The sequence below is a fragment of the Homalodisca vitripennis genome, chromosome X (genome assembly GCF_021130785.1).
Source record: "Homalodisca vitripennis isolate AUS2020 chromosome X, UT_GWSS_2.1, whole genome shotgun sequence".
NCBI lineage: Eukaryota > Metazoa > Arthropoda > Insecta > Hemiptera > Cicadellidae > Homalodisca > Homalodisca vitripennis.
The window spans coordinates 146,747,979-146,763,851 of record NC_060215.1 but is presented as its reverse complement, the minus strand read 5'-3'; the positions used below and the strand labels follow the sequence as shown (position 1 = coordinate 146,763,851).

Sequence of the window (15,873 nt, the reverse complement as noted above, 5' to 3'; positions counted from 1 at the left end):
AATACCACCAATAAAAATAGTTTATGCTTTTAAATAAAAGTATTTTAAAAATACTAATAATTTTAAAAGTAAAAACATACATGTTATGTAAATAAAATATATGGAAAATGGTTTAGTTATGTTTATTTCAATAATCATAGCTTCATGTTTTTCAATATGGTTTGTGGTTACTTTGTATAATCAATACATTTTTGAACTAATCATTGTCTCTGGTTATGTAAATTAGGTTTTGCCGAAGTATGCCCATTAAGAGCTAACCCAAGGACACAGAACCGTGGACAATAGCCCTAGTAGGAGTACCGTGGGTGGTAAGGTGTGGTGGCCACATCATAATAACTGCCTTTTTGTTCAAACTCATATGCATGTAATCTTAAGACTGGAAATGTAGATGAAAAAGAGGCTGCCTCAGCAAAAAAGAAAATCTATGACCAACAACTAAAACAATCAAGACGAGGAGCCAATGCAGCCCATATTTACCAAGCTGATAATAAATTGAAAGCCATCTGGAAAAGTATTAACAGTGAAAGGGGGAGGAAGACTGAACCTAAAGCGACTAATACAGAAATCTGCCATGACATGGAACCCCTAACAAACACCAATAGTTAACTGTTTTAATATATACTTCTCAAATGTAACTGAATATACAAAATAAAAACTCTAAACCTACCATCCAAATCTGCCACGTACTCTCAAGAGACACGCTATACACCCTAGCCCCAACTGTAGCAGATGAGATGGCCAAAGTTATTAGATCTGCCACGTACTCCCAAGAGACACGCTATACACCCTAGCCCCAACTGTAGCAGATGAGATGGCCAAAGTTATTAGATCTGCCACGTACTCCCAAGAGACACGCTATACACCCTAGCCCCAACTGTAGCAGATGAGATGGCCAAAGTTATTAGATCTGCAACGTACTCCCAAGAGACACGCTATACACCCTAGCCCCAACTGTAGCAGATGAGATGGCCAAAGTTATTAGATCTGCAACGTACTCCCAAGAGACACGCTATACACCCTAGCCCCAACTGTAGCAGATGAGATGGCCAAAGTTATTAGATCTGCAACGAACTCAACTTCTACTGGTACAGACGAGATATCAATGAAGATCCTTAAATTTGTGCAGACGAGCTACTAACACCCCCAGTAAAAGTTATAAATTTGTCCATGGAAAAAGTCATCTTTCCAACAAAACTAATAACAGCACAAATCTATCTGAAATTGAAACAAGGTGACCCCAAAAACATGACTAACTATATTACTATATCTTTTTATTACCCTCAGTTTCAAACTCATTGAAAAATTATACTTGTTAACGATGTACAACAGAATAAACTACTAACTGACAGACAGAATGAATTTATTTCTGGAAATTCAACTACAACTGCAATAATAGACCTAATTCAATACATAATAGACAATATTGAACTTGACAATACTATTACTAGTTTATACCTTAACCTTAGAAAAGCCATATATTGCCTAGGACATGATATTATACTGGATAAACTCCTAAATGTAGGCATTCGACAATCTACACAGGTGGTTTACATCAAGGATCGAAGACAAATTGTGGAACTAAAGGGAACTTCAAACGGAGTTACAAGACTAATTCAATCTGAGCCTCTGCCAGTAAGCAGAGGTGTTCCACAAGGCTTAGTACTCGAACTAGTTTTGTTTATTTTGTTCATTAATGACTTTCCAGTACATCTAAGAGAATAGTAAAATGGTGTTGTATGATGATGACAGTGTTCCACTCACATATAACAGTAATATTGAATAACTAGAAATTAACACCTACATAGCTCTGAACCTAGCACAAGAATACAACATACAAAATGACCTTGTCCTTAATGAGCAAGAACTAAACAAATGTCACTGGGTAGCAAGCGTGGGTCTGTAAGTGAAATGTCTGGCCTCCATGCAATAAATCAAGTTAAAACACCTGTAGTCCAGTCAATTTAGACATTGACCCTTGCAAAATTTCCCAGAAAGCTGAAAATTTGTATAGATGTTAGGGACACCATTGTTATGAAACTGTGAAAAGTCGCCATCGATCCCATGTCTGCAATAAATTTTATTCAAGTTCAAATTTCATAAAAATGGGTTTTTTGAATTTTTCAGCGAAACGGCTAGGTTAATGATAAAATATGTCAGACAAAAATGGTAGATCATGCAATTGTCTACAAAAATTTTCCTTGCGCTTTTTTCATAACACTAACCATTTTTGAGAAAAAGCCATTACAAAATTGTCTTACGCTGTATTGTCTATAATAAGCATGACTAGGCTGCCTATATTATATTTGCTTATATTTTACTCAATTGTGTTGGAGGTGAAAATTACAAATTTTTAAACATTTAAAACTCCAAGATTTTGATTCAATTTCAGTAATAGTAGGCCATTATATGCTTAACACAGCTACTTTAACAGCATATATCTAAAAATTCTTTTTCAAAAGATATAAAAGATTAGATTTTAATATTGGGTAAAATATTCTTGAGGCCATGAAAGAGACTGCAAATATTGTTGATTTGTATTAAATTGTAAGTCTGTAAGTCTAATTTATAAATATAACTACGGTTTTTTTTCAATTTTAAGAGGTTTTAAAACTCTTTTACAAAATATTCATGTTTTTATTGTATAAAGCAATTTTCTTAAAGGCTTATGCATTGTTTATGACATTTTCATCGTGTATAGTCCATTATAAACTGGTAAAATTAATAAACATCATCTACACACAAGTTTCTTAAATATGTTTTTCTGAGATTGTTACATAAATGTTACTTTTTAAAATTTAAGTTGATCTGCGGAAACAGAATTTTTTTAAATCATACCAACTTTCATTATTATACTATGTATATTGTTTACATATTTATAACAATATCCATGAATATGTTTTCATACTTGTAAAAGGAAAAAGGCAGTAGTTGGGTATCATAGATTGAGCAAATAATTATTCATGTTGTATTGTATGCAAAAGTGTTAAAAAAAGTAAAGATGTCTTATTTTACCTTTATTTATGTTTTTTCTTGAGAAAGTTCGACGATGTATTTCCATACCGGGAAACAGTTAATATACTGCCCGTAGACGCTGTATGCAGGATGTTAACTTGCTACCTGACACATAGTGTTTTGACAATCCGCGAGCCCGACTACCTTTACGACAGACTCTCTTCCCGTGACGATGTATCTCCATACCGGATTACAGTTAATATACTGCCCGTAGACGCTGTATGCAGGATGTTAACTTGCTACCTGACACATAGTGTTTTGACAATCCGCGAGCCCGACTACCTTTACGACAGACTCTCTTCCCGTGACGATGTATCTCCATACCGGATTACAGTTAATATACTGCCCGTAGACGCTGTATGCAGGATGTTAACTTGCTACCTGACACATAGTGTTTTGACAATCCGCGAGCCCGACTACCTTTACGACAGACTCTCTTCCCGTGACGATGTATCTCCATACCGGATTACAGTTAATATACTGCCCGTAGACGCTGTATGCAGGATGTTAACTTGCTACCTGACACATAGTGTTTTGACAATCCGCGAGCCCGACTACCTTTACGACAGACTCTCTTCCCGTGACGATGTATCTCCATACCGGATTACAGTTAATATACTGCCCGTAGACGCTGTATGCAGGATGTTAACTTGCTACCTGACACATAGTGTTTTGACAATCCGCGAGCCCGACTACCTTTACGACAGACTCTCTTCCCGTGACGATGTATTTCCATACCGGGAAACAGTTAATATACTGCCCGTAGACGCTGTATGCAGGATGTTAACTTGCTACCTGACACATAGTGTTTTGACAATCCGCGAGCCCGACTACCTTTACGACAGACTCTCTTCCCGTGACGATGTATCTCCATACCGGATTACAGTTAATATACTGCCCGTAGACGCTGTATGCAGGATGTTAACTTGCTACCTGACACATAGTGTTTTGACAATCCGCGAGCCCGACTACCTTTACGACAGACTCTCTTCCCGTGACGATGTATCTCCATACCGGATTACAGTTAATATACTGCCCGTAGACGCTGTATGCAGGATGTTAACTTGCTACCTGACACATAGTGTTTTGACAATCCGCGAGCCCGACTACCTTTACGACAGACTCTCTTCCCGTGACGATGTATCTCCATACCGGATTACAGTTAATATACTGCCCGTAGACGCTGTATGCAGGATGTTAACTTGCTACCTGACACATAGTGTTTTGACAATCCGCGAGCCCGACTACCTTTACGACAGACTCTCTTCCCGTGACGATGTATCTCCATACCGGATTACAGTTAATATACTGCCCGTAGACGCTGTATGCAGGATGTTAACTTGCTACCTGACACATAGTGTTTTGACAATCCGCGAGCCCGACTACCTTTACGACAGACTCTCTTCCCGTGACGATGTATCTCCATACCGGATTACAGTTAATATACTGCCCGTAGACGCTGTATGCAGGATGTTAACTTGCTACCTGACACATAGTGTTTTGACAATCCGCGAGCCCGACTACCTTTACGACAGACTCTCTTCCCGTGACGATGTATTTCCATACCGGGAAACAGTTAATATACTGCCCGTAGACGCTGTATGCAGGATGTTAACTTGCTACCTGACACATAGTGTTTTGACAATCCGCGAGCCCGACTACCTTTACGACAGACTCTCTTCCCGTGACGATGTATCTCCATACCGGATTACAGTTAATATACTGCCCGTAGACGCTGTATGCAGGATGTTAACTTGCTACCTGACACATAGTGTTTTGACAATCCGCGAGCCCGACTACCTTTACGACGGACTCTCTTCCCGTGACGATGTATCTCCATACCGGATTACAGTTAATATACTGCCCGTAGACGCTGTATGCAGGATGTTAACTTGCTACCTGACACATAGTGTTTTGACAATCCGCGAGCCCGACTACCTTTACGACAGACTCTCTTCCCGTGACGATGTATTTCCATACCGGGAAACAGTTAATATACTGCCCGTAGACGCTGTATGCAGGATGTTAACTTGCTACCTGACACATAGTGTTTTGACAATCCGCGAGCCCGACTACCTTTACGACAGACTCTCTTCCCGTGACGATGTATCTCCATACCGGATTACAGTTAATATACTGCCCGTAGACGCTGTATGCAGGATGTTAACTTGCTACCTGACACATAGTGTTTTGACAATCCGCGAGCCCGACTACCTTTACGACAGACTCTCTTCCCGTGACGATGTATTTCCATACCGGGAAACAGTTAATATACTGCCCGTAGACGCTGTATGCAGGATGTTAACTTGCTACCTGACACATAGTGTTTTGAAAATCCGCGAGCCCGACTACCTTTACGACAGACTCTCTTCCCGTGACGATGTATCTCCATACCGGATTACAGTTAATATACTGCCCGTAGACGCTGTATGCAGGATGTTAACTTGCTACCTGACACACAGTGTTTTGACAATCCGCGAGCCCGACTACCTTTACGACAGACTCTCTTCCCGTGACGATGTATCTCCATACCGGATTACAGTTAATATACTGCCCGTAGACGCTGTATGCAGGATGTTAACTTGCTACCTGACACATAGTGTTTTGACAATCCGCGAGCCCGACTACCTTTACGACGGACTCTCTTCCCGTGACGATGTATCTCCATACCGGATTACAGTTAATATACTGCCCGTAGACGCTGTATGCAGGATGTTAACTTGCTACCTGACACATAGTGTTTTGACAATCCGCGAGCCCGACTACCTTTACGACAGACTCTCTTCCCGTGACGATGTATTTCCATACCGGGAAACAGTTAATATACTGCCCGTAGACGCTGTATGCAGGATGTTAACTTGCTACCTGACACATAGTGTTTTGACAATCCGCGAGCCCGACTACCTTTACGACAGACTCTCTTCCCGTGACGATGTATCTCCATACCGGATTACAGTTAATATACTGCCCGTAGACGCTGTATGCAGGATGTTAACTTGCTACCTGACACATAGTGTTTTGACAATCCGCGAGCCCGACTACCTTTACGACAGACTCTCTTCCCGTGACGATGTATTTCCATACCGGGAAACAGTTAATATACTGCCCATAGACGCTGTATGCAGGATGTTAACTTGCTACCTGACACATAGTGTTTTGACAATCCGCGAGCCCGACTACCTTTACGACAGACTCTTCCCGTGACGAGGTGTCTCAGCGCAGGTCTCACTATCGTGAGACAGTTTTCAATTTTGTCCTGATTATGTTCCCTGGAATGTACAGCGAGGGGCTTGTCATCTCCATGAACAATACTGTAACGGTGACCTGTCATTCTGATACGAAGAGGGTTAGAGGTTTGGCCAATATATTGTTTATTACAAAAAATACAATTTAGCTGATATATTATATTACTTGAATTACAATCAATTGTTCCTTTAATTGGATACGTTTTATGGTTTATGGTTATGTTACTACTAACATTTTGACTAGAAACATAATTTTGCACGTACCACAACGTAGTTTTTGACAGGGTTTACATCCGTTAAAATTTTTCTCTCGATTTTTGTGTTTAAGATTGGTTTGGACTAGCATATTTTTAAGATTTGACGGTCTTCTAAAGATGACCCAAGGAGGTTTTGAAAATATGTCTTTAATTTCCGATGATAACTGTAGAATATGGAAAGCAGTTTTAATTATAGGGTTTATTTTGTTAAGTCCGGGGTAGAATTTGGTAGTAAATTAAGGTTCATCTAGAGGAAAAGATTTGTTGTAATTAAAATTTGTTGTCCTATTAATTTTTTTTAAGTTTGTCGGGATAATTTAAATTTTTGAATGTGTTTGTTAATTTCTTAATATAACTTGTGAAATCAGACTCTTTGCTACATAAATTCTTTGCTCGAATGGCTAAACTTTATGGAATACTTTTTTTACATGTGTAGGATGGGACTAGTATAATTTAAGTAATTCATAGTGTTGGTATCTTTAACGTGAATTTTTGTTTTAAGAAAGCCTTCTTCTAAAAACACATCAACATCTAGGAAGGTAATGATTGTGTGGGAATACTTCCAAGTGAAATTTAATGTTAAAAAATTTGTTTAGGGAATATAGAAAATCTTTAAGGAGATCTTCACCATGTTGCCATATCAAGAAAATATCATCTATGTAACAATACCAGATTAGAGAAAGTTTATTTTGGGTAATTTAAGAAATTTTGTTCAAAGAAGCCCATAAACTTGCATTTGCATAAGAGGATGCCATTCGTGTTCCCATGACTGTACCTTTTATTTGTAAATAGAAATCATCTTTGAATGTAAAACAGTTCATTGTTAGGATAAACTCTATAAGTGTTAAAAGGAAAGAAGTAGAGGGCTTTGAATGTGTAGATCTGGTATCAAGGAAATGTTTAGTTGCGTTTATGTCTTTATCTTGTGGGATGTTGGTGTATAGTGATGTAACAACAATTATATATATATATATATATATATATATATATAATATATATATATATATATATATTATTGTTAGCGTTTTTAAGGCTACATTGATTTATTTTTTTAATTGAAACTTAAATTAAATAAAAATTTTGGGATTGAAATATTGGGACTTAATTTTAGATTAGATTGTGAAATGTCAGGGTAAAAACGAACATGTAATCCTTTGGCAAGTTAGTACTGGTAGTTTTAAATTGTTAGGAAGGCAGGTGGACTGCCTTGAATTGATTAGAACTTGTCTTGTTGCGAGTATTGTTCTCCTGGTTTGATACAGCTGGACCAATGAGAGAACACCGCGGATGTCCTGAAGGGTTGGTTGGAAAGGGAAGTATTTAAGCGCCCGCTCATAATTTTCGCCCTTCTTTTGGTTATTTTCGTGAGTAAAGTTAATTGCAGTGCGCCGTATTTCTTAAATTTTTTTTCAGCGAGTGATTTTGAGGTAAGCACCAAATTTATTGTACGTTTTATTGAAATAGTCATCCTAATTTGATATTAAATTAATTCTGTTATCTTTTTATAGGAAAAAATTAAATTCATAGAAACTACAGAGCAATCTGAATAACGTATTCTCGAGGAACAATAGAGCATAATAGAATCATACAAGTTACATTTGGTTCATGCTTGCAAGAGAAGTGAATTAAAATTGAACTTTGTTAATAACTTTAATTGAGATTTGGAAAAGTAGTAATTTATTAATATTTAACTGGAACTGTTTTATTGTGAATTATTAATTGAAAATTAATTGAACTTTAATAATTGTTAGAGAGAGAGTTGTAATCTGAATTGCAGAGACTTGAAAGTTAAGGTTCAAATAGTGTAAAGAGAAGTTAACATTTTTATTGGAATTTTGAGTGAACTTAGAAGTGAACATTTTTATTTTAATTATTTCAAAGTGGTATTTCATTTTTATTTTAAAACTTAATTATTTTATTTTAGAAGAGAGCTCAGATTTTTAGTTTGAAATATTTGATTAATATTTTTATTTCTTGCCAAAGGAATTTTTAAATTTACTAAAAGGTTTGTCAATTCTTTGTGGAAAATAGAGTGATAAAAATTCTGAAACGTTGAACTTATTAATTTGCCAGTTGAAAATAAATCCATTGGTTTTATTTAGAACTGTGATTTTTATTTTAGACAAACCAGATAATATTTAATAGTTAACAAATTTAGTAATACATTGTACTTAATATTCACTAGGATCTTTACTAATTAAAACATGTTTTATATCGTCTTGGATGTATTATTGGTGATTTAAATATTAATACTTTGGAATATTAATATCAACAATCCAAGTCGTTATAATATATATATATATATTTATAAAATAAAACATAGCCTGCCTGAAAATGAAACAGTTTCAGCTACAATATAAACATTATTCTTCTCCATCCTACAAGAATAACTCCTCAGACAAAACCATCCATTGACTGACTGTGTTTGTACAAATCTAAAAGAGAAATAAAGTTTCAGTAAATACTCTAGATGTAGGATTTCTTTCTTACCGTACTGCAAAACCTTGTAATGTAAATGTTCTAACAGTTATGACTATGCCTACCCAACACCTACAGTTGCTGCAGAATTTTCAAGGTTAAATCTAAACTAACAAACCCAAAATGAGATAGTTGTTAGGTAGGATTGGCACAGATCAATCAGTTTACGATCTGCCTGTACTTATGTCTAGTATTGTTGGAGACAGTTGTTGCAGAGTTGTCAAGGTTAAATCTAAACTAACAAACCCAAAGTGAGATAGTTGTTAGGTAGGATTGGCACAGATCAATCAGTTTACGATCTGCCTGTACTTGTGTCTAGTATTGTTGGAGACAGTTGTTGCAGAGTTGTCAAGGTTAAATCTAAACTAACAAACCCAAAATGAGATAGTTGTTAGGTAGGATTGGCACAGATCAATCAGTTTACGATCTGCCTGTACTTGTGTCTAGTATTGTTGGAGACAGTTGTTGCAGAGTTGTCAAGGTTAAATCTAAACTAACAAACCCAAAGTGAGATAGTTGTTAGGTAGGATTGGCACAGATCAATCAGTTTACGATCTGCCTGTACTTATGTCTAGTATTGTTGGAGACAGTTGTTGCAGAGTTGTCAAGGTTAAATCTAAACTAACAAACCCAAAGTGAGATAGTTGTTAGGTAGGATTGGCACAGATCAATCAGTTTACGATCTGCCTGTACTTGTGTCTAGTATTGTTGGAGACAGTTGTTGCAGAGTTGTCAAGGTTAAATCTAAACTAACAAACCCAAAGTGAGATAGTTGTTAGGTAGGATTGGCACAGATCAATCAGTTTACGATCTGCCTGTACTTATGTCTAGTATTGTTGGAGACAGTTGTTGCAGAGTTGTCAAGGTTAAATCTAAACTAACAAACCCAAAGTGAGATAGTTGTTAGGTAGGATTGGCACAGATCAATCAGTTTACGATCTGCCTGTACTTATGTCTAGTATTGTTGGAGACAGTTGTTGCAGAGTTGTCAAGGTTAAATCTAAACTAACAAACCCAAAGTGAGATAGTTGTTAGGTAGGATTGGCACAGATCAATCAGTTTACGATCTGCCTGTACTTATGTCTAGTATTGTTGGAGACAGTTGTTGCAGAGTTGTCAAGGTTAAATCTAAACTAACAAACCCAAAGTGAGATAGTTGTTAGGTAGGATTGGCACAGATCAATCAGTTTACGATCTGCCTGTACTTATGTCTAGTATTGTTGGAGACAGTTGTTGCAGAGTTGTCAGGATTAAATATAAACTTGGCACCACTGTCTGCAGACTAATGGTTACATTGGTACCAATACACTCTCTACCCTTTTTAAAACACTTACTAATCTCCTTATCTTTCTATATACTTTAGAGTAATTACATTTTTATTATCATTATTTTTATAAGGGTTCTTTTTCTGTTGAAAGTACAGTATAAAACTCCTGTCCGTATAACCGATTATTCAATTCGATTCCATTTAATTCTTTATTTACACTTTCATCACTAAATTGCAATGGTGTCATATGATAATATAACCTAAAGCTAAATACGATAGTTTGTTTAAGTTAAGAGATAGCTATTCTATATAATGATTTAAAACTATTAGTTTACAGGAGTTTTTTACATTAAAATTGGTAACAATGTGATTTAGAATAAAAACATGATAAATTGTTATTATATAAAATGTGTTAAATGTTAAATATTATAAAATTCTTAAAGTTATTGATGTAGTTCAAATTCCAGGAATTCCTTCAAAGAGTAAGTTGGTCTGTCTATCAGCCACTTACGCAGTTGTGTTTTCAGTTGCTTTCCCTTCAGTGACTTCAGTAATTGTGGTAGGCCATTGTGGAGTTTCCGGCCGATGTAAGATGGTTTTCTAGTGTACTGGGTAGTGTGGTGTGCTGGCAGAATGAAGTCGCTTCCTCGCCTGGTGTTGTAGGTGTGGGTACTTGTAACCTATTGGTAGATCTGTCTCGTTCACCCTCAGGATTACTGCTTTAATGTAGAGGTTTACGACAGTCAAAATCCCAAGCGATCTGAAAGCTTCCCTGCAACTGTCTAAGGGTTTAAGGTTGGCAAGTATCCGTATGACTCTTTTTTGCAACATGAATATTCTGTGTAAATTGCTTTCAGATGTATCTCCCCAAACAAGAAGGCCATATTGTATATGCGACTCCATTAGAGCATGGTATGACGTTTTAGTTGATAATAAATCTCCAACACCAGTGCTGAGTTTCTTACAGTGATCATTTATGTAGTTGTTCAATGTTAGGCCTGTGTCTAGTGTAACCCTTAGTAGCTTGAATTCTTGTAATTTTGTCACATTTGTTAGGTCTGATATTGGCTCTGTTTTGCGGCTGAATTTGATACGGACGGTTTTTGCATGGTTGAGGGAATCTTTGTTGAGTTGCTCTGCGCTGTCATTGTGTAAAAGTAGAGTGGTGTCGTCTGCATACATGATGCATTCAGACGTGATGTTTTTTTATCATGCTGGGGAAGTCATTTGTGAATAAAACATACAAGACCGGACCAAGCACTGACCCCTGGGGTACTCCTCTCTAGACCCGCTGAAGCTCTGATTTATATGTGTTCTTCATCCCATCGGTTATTTCCTAAGTTTCTACAACTTGAGTTCGTTCTCGAAGATAAATAACAAACCATGCATTTCCATATGATAGCTTGGGTTTTAAAGTCGCTATGGAATCTTTTACATCTCTGATCGTAACAGGTTCAAGCCGGAATTCACATGGGTATGTGTCCGTGCATGGTGAGTAATCCGATTGTAGATCCACGATTAAAGTTTTTTCTGCTATCTGAGAGAAGTAGAAATTAAGATAGTTTGCGATGGTTGTAGGATTTTCTTTCGGCTTTCTTTCTATTTCTAGTTGAAGTCTGTGTTCATGTGGCTGTTTTTCATCAGAAACTGGAGATATGGATGTGATGTCAACTGCTGGTAACAATTAAAACTGTATTGATTGGTACACTGGCTAGTGCAAATACAGCTTAGATTCATTATTAACTGCATGTTACGTTTAATAACAGACACTGACACAACAGAATATCAAAGGACTCTATACAACATACCTAATGACTTTAACTATCAGGTTAATAATCACCTAAACATCTGTTTATAAAACTAACCAATCCGACCATGGTGTAACTGTAAGGAGACAAGGATGTGCTCATACGGTGGACGAAACTGTGTCGGCGGCGCGCATGACGTCACTCAGTCCGCAACGACACGCTGGCTTCCTGCTCTATACCGTGCTCCGCAGTGTTTCTCACAGCTGTCAGTTAATACAAGATTGTATTCTTTTGTTATATTAAAAAATTTGTTTTTAATATTAAAATTTTGTTGAAGTTAGTCTTACATAGAAAAGTTATGACATTTATTAATTAAACATTAAAGCTACAATAAGTTAAGTTTAAACAATCCGATTTCTTTAAAGGCCCCAAATAGTTCTTTATTTTAAATGTTTTGGTACTGTTCACTTAATTATATAATAATTATAACCTCAAATTATCGTTATTTATTATTATTTCATAGTACAAATATTCGTATTATTACTAAAAACAGTTTGCTACGTAAGTGAAACGTTAAAATACAGCTATGACAAAAAATGTGTAAATAATTTGTTTATACAATTTTTTAACATGATTAAGATTCTTAACATGTTAAGCTTTATTTTCATTATTCCTAATAAAATGTTCACAATATCCGTGTTCAAAAGCTGTTACACTTATGCCTATTTTCTATGAACTCAGATATTAAATCTTATAGTTTCAAATCAATGATGAAAATTTCGCTTTATATTGTTCTGATAGCTGACAGGTCTTTGAATGAACAATCCTTTTTACAGATACATAAATGTAATTGTTTTATTTTTATAAATTACATACTGCATAAAAAATACTTATAAAAAATAAGTGTTTATTGCAATAGAAAAACATGATACAAAACAGAAATATAACTGTCTAAAATGTTTGAATAATAAATCTCAGACTTTCAATTTTCATATTATCAGAGTCTTCATCCAATTTTATGGCGCTCTCGGACTCTACTTGATGTGTAACGTATAAATCCCATGAGCCTTCTTCCTCTTCGTCGTTTCGTTGTTGGATAAGCGGAGCACGTAGTTTAGCTGATGCACATTCTTCATCTGTTGCATATGTTGTGATGTCACTACTGGCCAAACACTCTTCATTGTCGGGTTCAGTGTTATGTTTCACTGACATCACTGTTGTAGAATGCTTTCCCATAATAAACCACCGCAGTCTATACATAAACTGAATAGCGTCAGGATGGTCATGTGTACGGCCCATACTTCGGATGAATGAAAAGAAGTTTTCTAATACATCTTGATTAAGTTTCGAAGTCAACAAGTATTGAATAGTTGTGAAAAATTGACAACAAGTCAACAAGTATTGAAAGTTGTGTGACTCACTTAAATAGCTCTACAAATCTATCAGGGATTTATTCGTTACTAAAATTCCTGTCTGAAAAGGTAGTTTCTTTTTATGACAGAACACAAGAGACTGCTCAATAAAATTGGACATGTCATCTAGAATCTTCTTTTGGTAAGGTAAATGTACACCAAAAGCGCATTTTTCTTTTAGCGATGTATATGGGATACTAGAGTTCATTACATCGAACCAATCATTGAACATCTGTAAAATATCGGCCGTATCCTACCAGTTGCCGTTTAGTAAGCCTTTACAACCATAAAATCGTAAGGCATTTGCATTTGCATTCGATAACAGTTGAGCAGCTAGTTCGACATTTTGTTTGTTCTTAGGAAATAAATGTTCACTTGTTAGTTTAAATGCTATTTTTAAATCAGTTTGTTGTTTATGTAGTAATTGTTCAAGACATGACTTAGTTATGTGTTCATTGCCACAAACTACAAAGCCCTTTTCCAATAAGTGATTCCTTGCCAATTTTAATAAATGTGCTACATTTGCAAAAACAAACACTTGACGCGAACCGTCGTATGGGTTTGAAAATGAGTTGCTTGTTGGGGATATTTGTAAATCTTTCCATAGAGATCGATTTTCACCGCCCAAATCAGACGTTACTGCAATGACTTTAAATCCAATCCTTTCAACGGATTCTATTATTTCGAACAAGACTGCTTTGGTCATGGGTTTGTCGAAATCGTAGTAAACAGGTTGTTTCCATTTTCCAGTCAACCCCCTCGCCATTACGACTTGAACGTGATTATAAGGTCCAAAAACACATTCGGTTTTCCGATCAAAACATACTTGTTTACTAATACTCATTTCATCATACGATAAAACAACAAACTGCTGTAGTTCACTTAAATTGCTTTTATTGTGTTCCATAACCAATAAAACTTCTTTCAAAATTCCTGGTTTACACTCAAATGACGAAAACCCATCTTCGTAAAGAACTCAGACCCGGCAAGGGATACTTTAATTTGTTCCTTAAGTACCGGTAGGCCTTTGCGCTAACGCTCCTTAATGCTATCGCACAACAAATATCTTCGTGGCTCCATTTTATTTTACTTTTTTTACTCGTTAAAACCTTTATTTGACCAGGCGAAAATACTTTACTCAAAGTTTCTTTGGCACTGACATCAAAATTGTTGGATTTTTGAACATCCTTTAGTTGACAGTAGACAGAAGCCTTTTCAACTTCAAGCTCCTCGGTTTTAGTTTTTAATTTTAGAATTTCATCTTTAAGTTTACAGTTTTCTTCTTCAAGGATTTTTAATTTTTTTCAATATCAATACAGTTATGTGTGATCTCAACGGGACTATCAGGATCGAAATCGACAGAACTACCAAACGAATTTTTACTATTTTCGCATGGAGACTGATCATTTACATTAGAAACATTTTCCAAAACTTCATTGATTATTTGTTTCCTCTCTTTAACTTTGTATCGCTGCTGCCGAGCGGAAGTATCCTGAATTGTGTCAGTACTTGGCAGATGTAGTGTTGGTATGGCATCACTTCTCAAATTTCGAAAGTTTTTAGGAGAATATTGCAACAATTTGTGTTGCAATGGTTGAAAAAAACAGTCACCTCTAAAATGAACTGAACAAATTCTGGCTCTTTCAATATTTACCTTATCTTTCCTCCGACAAGCCTGCATCCACTGCCTTGCCAAATCCTCATCTTTAGGGAACGTGTAATACTTCAAATCAGTTCCTTTTGTAGAGCGGTAGTAGTTATTGCAACCAAACACTGCACACCCAGGCATTATAAAGTTAATGTTTTAAAATTAAAATAACATAAACATTGAAGAACGAACCACTAAAACAATACACAAACACCGTACAAACAGCAGTAAACAACAACCACGTGGAACGGAGTAGGCCGGCGCGTGGCGGCTAGTGAGATCTGCGGACTGGCTGACGTCACCACGCCGCCCGTGGCTCCGCCCACATGCGCATGAGCACACCCTTGTCTTCTTACACCATGCAATCCGACGATGTCACTCCATAAAATGTGATGGTAACAATATTATCACGTTAATGGTGTATGATTAACTTGCACAGTGTACTTTGTTTATTCTGCGACTTCCTAATTACCATCTTGGTTACTCATAATACCAAAGCAAAAATGTTAGAATTTTATTAGATTTAACTTTAATTTTGACTTTTTAACCTCAAATTAATGAGTTCTTTTCTATACCAAGAGGAATCTATCTACCAAGCGTCAGGCATGTAGGACCAATTATCGCACAGACAGAAAGACAATGACCAATAGTACTTAAGAAGGACCTTAATTTCTTAATTAATAAGTATGTGTAAAACAGTAAGGTAAACTCGATCTCTGTCAAATCAAATCCAACTCCTTAAAAAAGCAGTGAAAAGAGTTTCCGAACTAATTAAATTAAGTTTAATTGACTCAAAAGGCCTCAAA

General features: G+C 36.2%; 1 protein-coding gene across 5 annotated transcripts in view; it reads right to left on the bottom strand.

Annotated features, from left to right (window-relative positions):
- The window catches only part of LOC124369985 (myc box-dependent-interacting protein 1), a 161,784-nt gene that overhangs the window by 60,055 nt on the left and 85,856 nt on the right, over positions 1-15,873 (bottom strand). For 4 of the 5 annotated variants that reach the window (XM_046828229.1, XM_046828233.1, XM_046828231.1 and 1 more), the window contains exon 1: positions 15,074-15,223. The exons of the other annotated variant lie outside the window; for it this stretch is intronic. In XM_046828229.1, the coding sequence (XP_046684185.1) occupies positions 15,074-15,208 (135 nt within the window). In that variant the 5' untranslated portion in view covers positions 15,209-15,223. Of the gene's footprint in view, positions 1-15,073; positions 15,224-15,873 lie in introns of those variants that run through there. 5 annotated transcript variants of the gene reach the window in all.